The 13,813-nt window shown below is 45.3% G+C and overlaps 1 protein-coding gene across 1 annotated transcript in view; it reads right to left on the bottom strand.

Moving 5' to 3' along the window:
* Window positions 1-2,040: 2,040 nt before the first annotated feature.
* The window catches only part of LOC137422950 (uncharacterized), a 295,425-nt gene continuing 283,652 nt past the window's right edge, over window positions 2,041-13,813 (bottom strand). The window contains exons 66-67 of the mRNA XM_068109635.2: window positions 11,751-11,993; window positions 2,041-3,907 (exon numbers count right to left, since the gene is read on the bottom strand). Of these exons, the coding sequence (XP_067965736.2) occupies window positions 3,761-3,907; window positions 11,751-11,993 (390 nt within the window). The 3' untranslated portion in view covers window positions 2,041-3,760. The remainder of the gene's footprint in view (window positions 3,908-11,750; window positions 11,994-13,813) is intronic.

The following is a 13,813-nucleotide window of genomic DNA, read 5'->3' as shown; positions in this document are numbered from 1 at the left end:
GTTCGGATCGGGACACCGGGATTCATTCCGGTCGCCCAGTCGGCCCGGAGGTGGGGGTGCGGGGCCTGTCACGGAACGTCAAAACAAACGGCCTGCCGGGGCCGCCCAAAAGTCGGGCGTGAGGGGCACGTCCACTAATGGAACGCCTCTCGCTTCCCAGATCGAGGGCCACGTGGTCAGGAGAACCTCGTCCCTTCTGGTTGCCTTGCCGTCCCACCGTGAGCGCCGGTCAGGGTGTACTTCAAACTAAGCTTAAGTGTCAAGTGTTAAGTTCCTCCTTGCCCTTGCAAGGGAAAGGCTAGGGTCAAGCTCTCCCAAATTTCCAAACACTATAAATTGGACGTCTCAAATTAATTAATTAATTAATTTGTTAATACATCTCAGTCGCCCACGACCTCTCCAGCGCGGGCGTCGAACCAGTTCATTTCCGATGCGACCGGGCCGAGTATCGGCCCGGCCGTGGCCGAAGCCGTTGATTCCGCCGTAGCACGCTAACGCGTAGGCTCGTGCGTCCCTGGTCCGCCAGGGCTCCGCGGGTGTCCTACCGTGCCTGGCGCCGCTATTCTCTCAACTTCCGGGAGTAGGTGTCGGTGCCCGGGGACAGATTTCGCTGTCTAAACATGGTAGCGCTAGGCCAGTGGGACCGCCGGGACCCACGTGCACTCACACGTTGTTATGCGCGTGGGCGGCAGTATCAGACCGGGGCGCCCAAACGTGCCTCGCGCCCAAACGCTCCCCGGCCAAAGTTCATCCTGATGCACCCACATTGTGCGGACAAACCCCACCAAGTCGAGGGCCACGTGGTCAGGAGAACCTCGTCCCTTCTGGTCACACTGTGCCTATCGGCAGGCCTCGAAGACCGAAATCGTGACTATGTCACCCTAAAAGGGAACCAGTGTGGCAGCTACATTCAAATGTAAGTTGTGCACAGAGGGAGCTGCAGATGGAGGAAATGTTGAGTTGGATCTTGGAGACGGCGTGAAGCTGGAAGGTGTGAAAACATTTTGCTACCTCGGAGACATGCTGAATGGAGAAGGTGGATCAGACTCGGCAACGGTTGCTAGAGTGAGATGTGCATGGAAGAAGTTTCGGGAACTGAGTGGTGTGCTGATGAGGAGGGGAGTGTCGTTGAAGCTGAAGGGAAAGGTGTATGCTGCATGTGCGAGAAGTGTTATGATTTATGGGAGCGAGACATGGGTAATGAACGTAGAGCAGCAACGAAGGCTGGAAAGGGTGGAAATGCGAATGGTTCGGTGGATGTGCAGAGTATCGTTGAGAGAGAGGAAGACAAATGATGAATTGCGAAAGATGATGGGAATAGAGCCTGTGATGGATGCTGTGAAGAGAAACAGGTTGAGATGGTTTGGTCATGTGTTGAGGAAGGATGAAAGTGACTGGTTGAGAAGAGTGATGGAAATGAATCTAGAAGGAAGTAGAGGACGGGGAAGACCGAGAAAGACTTGGCTAAAGATGGTGGAAGAAGAAATGCGGGCAAGGGGGTTAACAAGGAGAGATGCAGAAAATAGGGCAAGAAGGAGAAGATTGTCATGGGGACCGCAAGGCTAACCCCCGCTCTAGCGGGGAAAATGGGCTTAAAATGCATGTTGTTGTTTTTGTTTCTCAAAGGGTTCATGCTATCGTTGAATAAATGTTACAGTTCGATCCATTTCATTAAGCTCCAAGTCCTGCTTCTTCTTCTTCAATTCTAATAAAAGGGCTTATATAATAGGCATCTTTAAGATTACGCAACATAAATATTTGTTCCAAGTAATTACATTATTAGTTTTCTAACCGTGCCATTTTTATTACTCTACAGCAGCAGGAACTGCTAAAACTCAAAGTTGTGCTTCTTCTTCTTCTTTACATGACACACACATAAGGGTCTCCTTTTAATAATATCGTTGCATTCTGGCCTTAAATTTACCCAACTATTTCGACATTTTTCGTTTCAATTAAAAGAAAATCAGCAATGAAAATGTAATCTTCCTATGGAATCGCCTTTATTTAAATTTTACTTAGAAAAATCATAAACGATAAACCTGAAAATCACTCATACTTTATTTCTGAAAGTTCCCATAGCACGTTTTAAACAGGGGAGCAATGTGTGCATGAGCAGTAACTTAGGTTAAGGTTGCAGTTTCATCCACCTGCAAACCTTTATGCTCCTATGGTACAGAAGGGTGGATAATGTAGCAACGCAATGCCGAGTGTGAGAAGGGAGGTATATTATGATCAGCTTTCCTATTATAGCAAGCAATCCAGTTTTAATATCCTTCGTTTCTGTGTTTGTACATATTACACATTTTAACAAGTTCTGTGGGACAGGAACCTGGGATTTAACACCTGCCAGACGGTGAACTAGAGTTTGATTATTTTGGCTTTGCAATACACTTGGGTGTAAACCTCAAAGGCAGTGCCGTCTATGCCCTGAACCTCCTAACCTCTCAAGATTGAGAGACAATAAAGCAAAGCTGTTAATGAATTTTAAAATTCAAGTAGGGAGAGACAGAGACAGAGAGAGAGAGAGAGAGAGAGAGAGAGAGAGAGAGAGAGAGAGAGAGAGAGAGAGAGAGAGAGAGAGAGAGAGAGAGAGAGAGAGAGAGAACGAGAGAACGAGAGAACGAGAACGAGACAAACAAATAATAAAGCGATCACTGAGATACACACAAACTGGAAAAAAGAGGCAAAAATAAAGAGCTTGTGAGCACCATTTTACAGACTTTGCTAGCACCAGTACAAGGCCTAAAGGCTAACTGTCAATATTTTTTTTTCGTTTTTCTTGAATATGGTCAGCACCAAAGAGCAGCATGTTGGCCTTGCACAGACTTCTTCCCTCTTGCCTTTATTCCCAATGACACGGGTGAGGCAAAGGTAATTCCTGGAGGTAACCCGGTGGTGAGACGACCAAGGCGAACAAGCAAAGCGAAGTCGGTTAACTTTGAAAGCAAAAGTCTTGCCGCTTTTCATTTCGACTTCAACTGGTGAGCAGCGCAACTGGGATGGTATTTATACAGACGCGTATTACACAAAGGGGTGCAGGATGCAGCAGGGCCTACGATATTGTGAAAACAGCGATGTTCCGGCCAAGTTTTATCGGATAACAAACAAAATTGAGATCAGGATACAGGGCCAGGATAAGGATACAGGGCCAGGATTAGGATACAGGGCCAGTATTGTATTGCTTGCGTTAGAAGAAGCAAATTGGGTTTTCGGGATACAAGAGTGGAATCAATCTTGGGATTATAAAAGTTCCAAACCAAGATCAACGTCAATTACAGAAGATGTTTCTTGATGGTAATTTTAATGCGATTTTAAGTTAAAAGGGTAATTACATTGGGGAGACCAAGGATCGGCCAGGTGCTTCTAACGCATTGATACGGGGGCATTTAATGTCCCCCGCCACCTAGACTCATCTCGGCTTTGGGCATCACAGGTTCTTGATGAGGAAGGAGACAATCAAAATATACATGTGGTAGCATTAGAGGAGTTCAGAATACAACAATGTAGTTTGGGGGAGTGGGGGTGGGCACTGGTGTTAGGGGATGGAAGGCAAGGATGATGTCACGCAAGTGGACTATGAGGGGCGGAAGGGTTGGCAAGTCAGTGGAAGCCCTCCTCTGATGTAATTCCATCCATCGATCTTTGGGCCACCCTCTTATTTTGTCTCGATGCAACTTCCTCCTTTTCTTTGTTGCCCCCTTCTCACAGTTTCCAGGTTGCTGTGGCTCTTGTACAGTACACCCCTCTTTGGCCATAAGCCTCAGCCATGGAAGCACACGGGGCTGACCCGGAAACCAAACTTCTGCTTGGGTTTGCCAAAGTCCCCAAACTGTATGTCCAACAAAGGAAGTTCATCCACGTTGTCGGTGTCGAATTCAAGTACCGTCCGATCATATCCCTTGTGGTGCTGGGAACAAAGGACAGAGAGGAAGAAAAACAAAAAAGACATAAATATTTAATGGAAGAATATAAAAGCTTAGAGGGAGCATAGTTTCCATGTACATGATTTGTGGCACAATTACATGAATCGTCACAATATCTCACTTTTGGCGTGCCATGCACCAAACATAGGTAATGCAGGAAGTGCACTTTCTTTCATCGTGTATTTTTTAGTTCAGTTGTATGAATGCAAGATTCCAATCTCTACACGTCATGACTCACACCTTTCAGACTATGAATGGATTTTTTTCGGTGCAAGGTTCATTTTTTTTAACTTTAAAATAAACTGTAATGCATAAGTTAAACAAGAAAAAGAGCAATCAGAGATTGCAAACCCTCGCCAGGATGTATTTTCAGTGGTTTTTAAGGCTTTTGCGTTAAAACAAATATGGCGGCCGAACCACGTGACCGATGACGTCATCATTATTTTTTTCTAAACTAATTTATTCCGAGATTATGCTCAATAAATTTTATCTTGATCGGATGAAGTTTTGTACTTGTCGAATTATGACATCATAATGGAGGCACCTATGACATCATCATTAACATATTTTATTCCCCATGGAGAGTTCTTTACAATGAGCCATGTCTCAATTTTTTCTATTCAACGCTTTCGGAGATATAGAGGTGCAAAGATTTTCGGTTTTTCCAAGATGGCGCCCGAACCACGTGACCGATGAGGTCATCATTATTATTTTTTCTACACTAGTTTATGCCGACATGGCGCTCAAGAAATTTGATCTTGATTGGATGAAGTTTTGTACTTGTCGAATTATGACGTCATAATTGAGTTACCTATGACATCATCATTAACATATTTTATTCCCCATGGAGAGTTCTTTACAATGAGCCATGTCTCAATTTTTTCTATTCAGTGCTTTCCGAGATATAGAGGTGCAAATGTTTTCGATTTTGACATGATGGCGGCCAAACCACGTGACCTATGACGTCATAATTATCATTAAATCATTCTACAGGTGGAGTTGCACCGATGGTGAAAATTTCCTGTCAATCGGACCAACGGTTGCAGAGAAAATCATATTTATTCTGTGCGGACAAACAGACAAACAGACAAACAAACAAACAAACGGACTCAAATGCAATACCCTCTCCTCTGGCGAGGGTAATAAATGTGCATACAGTGTATGAAATTAATAAATTAAATGCAAATAATCTTTGTTTCCGGTTCCGGTTTAAGTGTCTTCGTGATTGCAGGAGCTATTGGATCAGATATGGTGGGTTTAACTGACCAAGTTGAGCGTCATAGAAATTGTGAGCTTTTCCTGTTTCGTCAATGTCCTTGCTTGTTGTGTCCAGATGTTATCCAAATGTTGCCCCGTCAGTATGCTGCCTTTTACCATCTACCATAGTCGGTTTTTCGAAGCTGTACACGTTCTCCACGTTTTCAAAGTTAATATAAGTAATTGTTCACAATTGTATTTTTGTCGAAACTGTATTTATCTTTCGGTGTGTGAACCTATAGTGTGTCCCTCGGAAGATTCTCGATGTTAATATTTCATAAATAAATAAAAAATCGTCGGTTATTTCGTGCCGCATTTTTTTAGGCCAAGTACCTTGTTTCCTAACTTGTGGGCTTTGTTTTTCTCTCAGCGGTTGATTGTGCTCCAATTACTTTCGTTCTCTCAGTTTTTCCCAATCTTTTCACCCTATACGTCCTTGTTTAAAATCTCAACCCCCCAAAAAAAACCCAAAAAACATTTCCTTCTTTGTTCTTATTCATTGTTCTTATTCGTTTATTCGTTGTTCTTATTCGTTCGTTCGTTCTTCGACCACGTATTTCACCCCAATTTCTCATTTCCCCAGATAGTTTTCACTGTTCAATTTAAAACTGTTTAAACTTTCCCCTGAAGTACTGTATTCTGTCGTATATTATAACACCTTTTTCTTCCTCTTCTTTAAAAGGGTGCTTTCGACTTGCTCACCAAATCTATTCATTCCAAAAAAAAATTCCATCTCTTACAGTTCCTCTTTCATACATTCCCTAAACTCACCTGCACTCCACCCCGCCCCCGCCCCGCCCCTCCCTCCAGCGTCCTTAAACGTATTATTGACTCGAAGGTCACAAGAAACTCATTTTGCAATAAACGTTTGTTTCCCATTAACTTTCTAAAATCCAAACTCACCCCTCCCCTCCAAATCTTCCCCATTACCCATCCCTTTCAAATCTTCCCCCTTGCCCCTCCCCTCCAAATCTTCCCCATCACCCATCCCTTTCAAATCTCCCCCTTTGCCCCTTCCCTCCTAAACTCCCCCCACACCCCTCCCCTCCAAGACTAACCCCTCGCCTCATAAACTCCCCCCTCGCCCCTCCCCTTCAAATATCCCCACCCTCATTTCTTCTCCATTTCCCCCCTCTCACCCCGCCTCCTCAAAGCGTCCTCCCCACTTCTTCCCCCTTCCAACTCTCACCTCCACCTCCCCCAATCTTCTGCCTTGCTCTTCCCCCTCCTCAAATAACACCTCACTGTGCCTCACCCAATCACCATCAAACATTTTGTCTGCCCCATCCTTCCCTTTCTCCTAGCTATTCTGAAATCTCTAACACACTGTCAACAGCTCTCCCTACCTCTTCCTCCTCTTCCACATCTTACCCTACCCCCCCCCCCCCTGTTCTGTATCCGATGCTCCCCCTTCCTCTTCATTAACGGTATGGACCTCAAACATCCGGGGCCTTCGCTCAAACCTAACTGATCTCTCCAGACAGGTTGCTTCTGACAAACCAGACGTGATCTGCTGAACAGAAACTTTCCTCCTTCATGAAGTCTCTGATTCCTTAGTATCTCTCCCGGATTACTCCCTCCTCCGGTATGATAGACCTGAGCCTCGTCCTGGAGGTGGGGTTGCTATCTTTATAAAAAACTCTCTTCCTCACTCGCCCTGCACTGCCCTCTCTCCACCTCACCCCCAGGAATACCTCTGGCTACGGCTTCCCCTTCGCTCCCACCTTTTGTTCATATGTGCGTTGTACCGTCCACCAAACAGTGATGACTCCATCTACATCTCGCTGTCTGATAATATGGACCAACTTCTATCTACCCATCCCAACTCTATCTTCCTCATATGTGGTGATCTCAATTGTCACCATGCCAGTTGGCTGGGTGTGGGTACCTCTCTCACCAGCCATGGGTCCTCAGCAAAGGACTTCTGCGACTCACTGGGACTGACACTCTGTCAATTTCCCGACCCGGATCTCAGTCAACGGAGCATCTTCTCTTCTGGACCTGGTTATAACTAACTTCCCTGCAAATGTCTGCTGCTCTTCTTCTGCTCCAATCGGCTCGTCTGATCATGTGCTTGTTAAAGTGGACATCTCTCTGACCATTCTCAGAGAGCTTCCTCAGCGTCGACGAGTCTGGCATTTCAATCAGGCTAACTGGCACGGTCTTCAAGCAGCCATAAATCATCTGGACTGGTCTCCCATCTCTACCGCCTCTGACATCAACACATCCTGGGAATTCTTCCAAAGTAAATTGCTCTCTCTCATCTCTCATGCACAGATTTATCCCATCTCATCTTCTGTTGTCATACCCTCCCCCCCCCCCCCCCCCCCCGTCCATGGTACACGGAATCTTGTGGTGAGGCTGTTTCTCAGAAACAACTTGCCTTCGCCTCCTGGAAAGCTAATCCAACGGAACCAGGCAACAATATCTCTCGGTTCTCAAGACCGAACTCTCAAATCTGTCTCCCACTTCCAAATCCTGGTGGTATCTGGTCCAATCTGTTTCTGGTGTTTGTTCCCCCTCCATCCCCTCCCTTACCTCAAACGGCTACACAGCTGACTCTGCATGTGAAAAAGCTGAATGCCACAACTCTGTGTTTGCCTCTAAATCTTGTGTCCCAAACCCATCCCTCTCTGTACCCACCGTACTCAGTTGTACCCAGCTGCTCTTGGACTCTGTGTCCTTTCCTCCTGACAAGGTGGAAAAGTTTGTCAACGCTCGACTCTGATTCTGCAACTGGACCTGACGGCATCAGCCCACGGGTCCTAAAATCCTGTTCTTCCGCTCTTTCACTCCCTCTCTCTGTTCTCTTCACCCTCTCTTTTGCTCAAGGTCATCTGCCATCTGCTTGGAAATCAGCCAACATCACCGCTTTACACAAAAAATGTGCAAAAACAGATCCTAGCAACTGCAGACCAATCAGCCTTCTCCCAATTATCAGCAAAGTCATGGAATCCATCATTGCTTAGGATATGAAATCTTTCCTCTTCGCCAATGGCTTGATCTCTGATCATCAATTTGGTTTCAGACCAGGTCACTCTACTCTGGACGTGCTGCTTCTGCTGTCTCAACAATGGATGGAGGTCCTCAATGCCAAAAAGGAAATTAGAGCTGTCTCCCTTGATATGCAGTCACGTGAAAAAGTAAGTACACCCCATGTAAAGTTTTGACTTTTTCAACATATTTCAACATACAGCTATTTGATCTTCATTTCAACAATATTGACAGATAAAGGTGATATAATATAACAAATATCATGAAACATTTACATTTTGTAGTCCATTGTATAATTTAAATAAACATAAATGCAAATTCCACATGTGGAAAAAGTAAGTACACCCCCACATTTATCACGACTTCAAATACCTAAAATTAGAATCAGGTGCACCAGCTCAGGTGCAAATCATTAGAACATCGTTAGAATGGATCTTGGAGGAACCTGTCTTATTTAAACCTCAGACATTTAGTTTGGTTTGCTCTTTGTTGTTGAAGTGTACGGCGTCACCATGTCTAGATCAAAAGAGCTCCCTGAGGCCTTCAGAAAGAAAAGTTATCGATGCCTACGAGTCTGGGAAGGGATTTAAAAAGATCTCCAAACAATTTGAAATCAATCATTCCACTGTCCAGAAGATCATCTACAAGTGGAGAAGATTCCAAACAACTGCCAACTTGTTCAGGCCAGGCCGCCCCAGCAAGTTCAGCCCGAGAGCAGACCGCAAGATGCTGAAAGAAGTCTCGAAGAACCCCAGAATGTCATCACGGGACCTACAGGTAGGTCTTGCCAATGTTGATGTCAAAGTGCACGAGTCTACCATGAGAAAGAGGCTGCACAAATTTGATCTACATGGGAGGTGTGCCAGGAGGAAACCTTTGCTGTCCAGAAAGAACATCAGGGCAAGACTAAAGTTTGCCAATGACCACCTAGGCAAAGACCAGCACTTCTGAAACAATGTGCTCTGGACAGATGAGTCCAAGGTAGAGCTATTTGGCCACAGTACCAGAAGACATGTTTGGCAAAAACCAAAGACAGCATTTGACCACAAGAACCTGATACCAACTGTAAAACATGGTGGTGGAAAATCTATGGTTTGGGGCAGCTTTGCTGCATCAGGGCCTGGGCAGCTCACCAGCGTAGAATCCACTATGAATTCTTCATTGTACGAGAGGGTGCTTGAGGATAATGTGAGGCCATCTGTCGGAAAGTTGAAGCTCAAGTGAAGGTGGACCTTGCAACATGACAATGACCCTAAACATACCAGTAAATCCACCAAGGAATGGCTGAAAAGAAAGAAATGGAGGGTTCTGGAATGGCCAAGTCAAAGCCCGGATCTAAATCCCTCCGAGATGTTGTGGTGGGATTTGAAACGAGCTGTGCATGCAAGAAACCCCTCAAACATCGCACAGCTGAAAGAATTCTGCACGGAGGAGTGGGCAAAAATTTCTCCCAGTCGATGTCAGAGACTGGTAGACAGTTATAAGAAACGCCTACTTGAGGTTGTTTCTGCCAAAGGGGGCAATACCACCTATTAGAGCAAAGGCTGGACTTACTTTTTCACGTGACTGTATCACGTGCCTTCGATACGGTCTGGCACGCCGCTCTGCTCACCAAACTCTCCTCCTATGGTATCCATGGAAATCTCCACGCATGACTGGCAGACTTCCTCTCTAGTCGTAGTCAATGTGTGGCCCTGAATGGGTTTCTCTCATCTCCTCTTCCTGTTCAGGCTGGAGTTCCCCAAGGCAGTGTTCTGGGCCCTGTCCTTTTTCTGGTCTTCATCAATGATCTATCTGACTCTCTTGAAAATCCTCTCTATCTCTTTGCTGATGACTCCACTCTTTGCCGCTCCATTCCTCATCCCTCAGATCGGCAGTCTGCCGCCTCCTCTCTCTCTGCAGACCTGGGCAAAATTACAGACTGGGCAAACAAGTGGAACATGTCTTTCAATCCTGACAAATCTCACACTCTTACGATGTCTCTCCGAAAAGGCCGACTGGATAACCCTCCCATCCACTTTCTGAATAATCGTCTCCAAGAAGTTCTGTCACTCAAGCTTTTGGGTCTCACTATCTGCCATGATCTTTCCTGGGAAAACCACATTTCAAATCTGGCCTCCAAAGCCAGTTGCCGACTGGGCATCCTCCATTGTGCGAAGCCCTTCCTTGGCACACCTGAGCTTCTCACCACATACAAGGCTTTCATCTGCAGCTCAATGGAATGGTGCTCTCCCCTCTGGGCTGGTGCTCCTGCCTCACAACTAGCTCGTCTTAAAGCTGTTGAAAACAAAGCGTTCAGAATCATTTGAATCTCCCGCGATGAAGCTAACTCTGAGGGCCTTTCACTTACTCACCGCAGGCAGGTTGGTGGTCTTTCCATCTTCTACCGACTCCTCTCCGGCCTTGCTCCCCTAGCTCTCTCTGGGCTCTGTCCCCCAAATATTCCTGCAGGTCGCACAAGTTCTGCCTGCAACCCTCTTATGGTTAAACTGCCAAAATCAAGACTCTCTATTTACCTTCACTCCTTCATTCCTCTTTTCTCCCGCCTCTGGAACAAACGCCCTCACTCTCTTCAATCCCACTCCTCCCTCCAGGTCTTTAAAACAGCTGTTCACCACCATCTCTTATCTTCCTTCCCCCATTCAAAACCTTGATCTTTTCAACCCCCACTAATTTCACCCCAGATACACTTTTTTTGAAATACCAACTTCTTTGCTGGAAGTCCTTGCAGTGTCCTTGTGTTTTATACTTCTCCCACCCCACACAACCCTTCCCACGCCTAGTCCCCCCAAGCCCTCTCCCTCCATAGATCTTCCAATGTCCCTGCTCTCAAATGTTGTGTTTGTGCTTGCCCTCCTCTCCCCATCTTGTCTACCACTCCCCTTTTTATATACTCTGTTTGTCTGCTTGAATTGTTTGTGTTATAAATGTTAGCTCTTTCAAGAGCCTCGATTCTGTATACAAAAAAAAAAAAATCACCTCGCTTGTTGATGAGCCTCAAACGTGTGTGGGTTTATATATATATATATATATATATATATATATACATATATGCATGTATATATATGCATATATATAAATTATATATATATATGTATATAATTTTTTTAATTTTTTTTGTTGTTGTTTTGGGGGGGGGGGGGGGGAGGGAATGGGTTAATGTACATGAGATTTCATATTGCCCGGTATGGACCTTTTGGCGGCAACATGTCATGTCAAAACCACACATATTGAATTCTGCTGTGATATGTCGGAAAAAAGGGGAAATGATATGTAATAGCTTGTTAATGTTTGTATGCTGCTGAGCGATGCTGGACTTAAAGCCATGTGCTGTGAAGCCACAGAGAAGAGTGGAAGTACCACATTATATGATAGATTTTAAAAAATTTTTTAAATAACGCACGCCACAATATAATATGTGATAGATCAACAATGCCACTTCCAATAAATTAGTACCATGTTTGCCCAAATATTTTTAGGGGGGAGGGGGGACGACGCTTTACGGCCCATTCTACTGCCAATCATTCATTGGTCGTGAAACTTTCAGATATACAAAGTGTAGAATGCAAGCCTCACCGCACAGCCATCAGCAATTACTGTAACATCGTGGCCGGTGTTGTGGCCAATTTCTTCATCGTTGCTGGCGAGAAAACGTAGTCCTCTATGTGCCGAAACCTTGCCTGGCCGCACACGCTGTCCCCATGCCAATGACTGGTGGCAACGATACATGATCCTCTGACGTGCAGTGGCGCTGAGCAGCCGCATGAATGTCATCTGTACACTGGAGATGGGTTGTCCATCAGCGTCCACATAGTTCAGCTGGGGAAGAGGAGGAGGAAATAGAAGGTAGAAGTTGGATCTGATTGTCGGAGGAGAGGGACTGCTGCAACATGAAAGCAGTGTAGCCTATCCATGCTCAGGTTTTGCCATATCCATGTTTTATCAATTAAAAAGGAAGCTGAAGACATTTCGAATGAAATTTACAATACCTGCAGAATAAGTGCTCGGGGTATTTCAAGCAAAGCATGTTGTTTTTGTTTAAGTACAGGCATACCTCATATAACGCTGCTTCTTAGAACGCTACTTCATCATTGCACTAATATTCCTCGAGAATTTTTTTTTACTATAAAACAAAAAAAGTTGATTAAAATACATAAAATGATTTAAAAGTTACGTGCGAGAACATGCACATGTTTGAGTCCTGTGCTCAACCAATGAGGATGGCGTGTAATGGCTGGCGTTGCACCAATCAGCATACGCCTCAACCAGTTTTGAATGGTTCCTGCAGAATTGTGTTCACTCCACCATGGTAACTCTTTTTTACCTTGTTTTCACGTTCTGTTGCAAGCATTTTTAACCCCTAATGACTGAAAAAGTCATGCAAGTGATAGTGCTGGCAATGTGGCCAAATGAGTTCTGGCAGTGGCTGGCAATGTGGCCAAATGACAGTTAATGACCCCATTTCGTTGTTTTTTGGAAATGTTTCCTGAATGCAGGCTCTCATGAAAGCTCTGACCGAATGCAAGGTTCGACCGAATGCAAGGTTCGACCGAATGCAAGGTTCGACCGAATGCAAGCTCCGACCGAATGAAGCTCCGACCGAATGAAGCACCGACCGAATGAAGCTCCGACAAAATGAAGCTCTGACAAAATGAAGCTCCGACAAAATGAAGCTCCGACAAAATGAAGCTCCGACCAAATGAAGTTCTGACCGAATGAAGCTCCGACCGAATGAATCTCCGACCAAATGCAAGTTCCGACCGAATGCAAGCTCCGACCGAATGCAAGGTCCGACCGAATGCAAGGTCCGACCGAATGCAAGGTCCGACCGAATGCAAGGTCCGACCGAATGCAAGGTCCGACCGAATGCAAGCTCCAACTGAATGCAAGCTCCTACCGAATGCAAGCTCCGACCGAATGCAAGTTCCGACCGAATGCAAGTTCCGACCGAATGCAACTTCCGACCGAATGCAAGCTCCGACCGAATGCAAGTTCCGACCGAATGCAAGCTCCGACCGAATGCAAGGTCCGACTGAATGCAAGCTTTTACGCAAGCTCCTATCTGATGCACTGGTAACTTAATGTATTTTTAAAATGTCATTACCGATCATTAAAAATTATTCTTTTTATTTATAAAATGTTTTAATACGTTTACCATGTGTACAGTATCATCATTCGTGCTATTATCGATACCCCAATGATCCGGCTTAGGATCCGAGGATCCTGGGTTCGAATCCCGGTCTGATTGCTGAATTAACGCCAGGGGGGTTGACTCAGCCTGTTATCCTTCCGAGGTCGGCTAATTGAGTACCAGTTCACTGGTAATTCCCTGTTTGTCATTAAAGGCGGCAAAAAGGGTTGGCGTCAGGAAGGGCATCCGGCCGTAAAACATTGCTTCAAAAAGGGGACCGAAAAACAACAACAACCACGGTTCCCGAAAAAGGCCAACCCCCGCTTTGTGGGGAAAAATGGCCTCTAAAGGTGGTTATTATATATTATAATGATCCCAATGTAGCGCTCATAGGTAAGAAATAGCGCTGACAGAAATGTATCTCTATTGGACACATGTTATAATGACCACTTAGAGTGCTGTTTCCTATAACACTCGAAGAGGTTGGAAAGCATCCGCATCGCTATAA

This window comes from Myxine glutinosa, chromosome 3 (assembly GCF_964187855.1).
Source record: "Myxine glutinosa chromosome 3, kmMyxGlut1.1, whole genome shotgun sequence".
Classification (NCBI taxonomy): Eukaryota; Metazoa; Chordata; class Myxini; order Myxiniformes; family Myxinidae; genus Myxine; species Myxine glutinosa.
The sequence above is the reverse complement of the archived record's forward strand: the minus strand, read 5'-3'. Positions and strand labels throughout refer to the sequence as shown.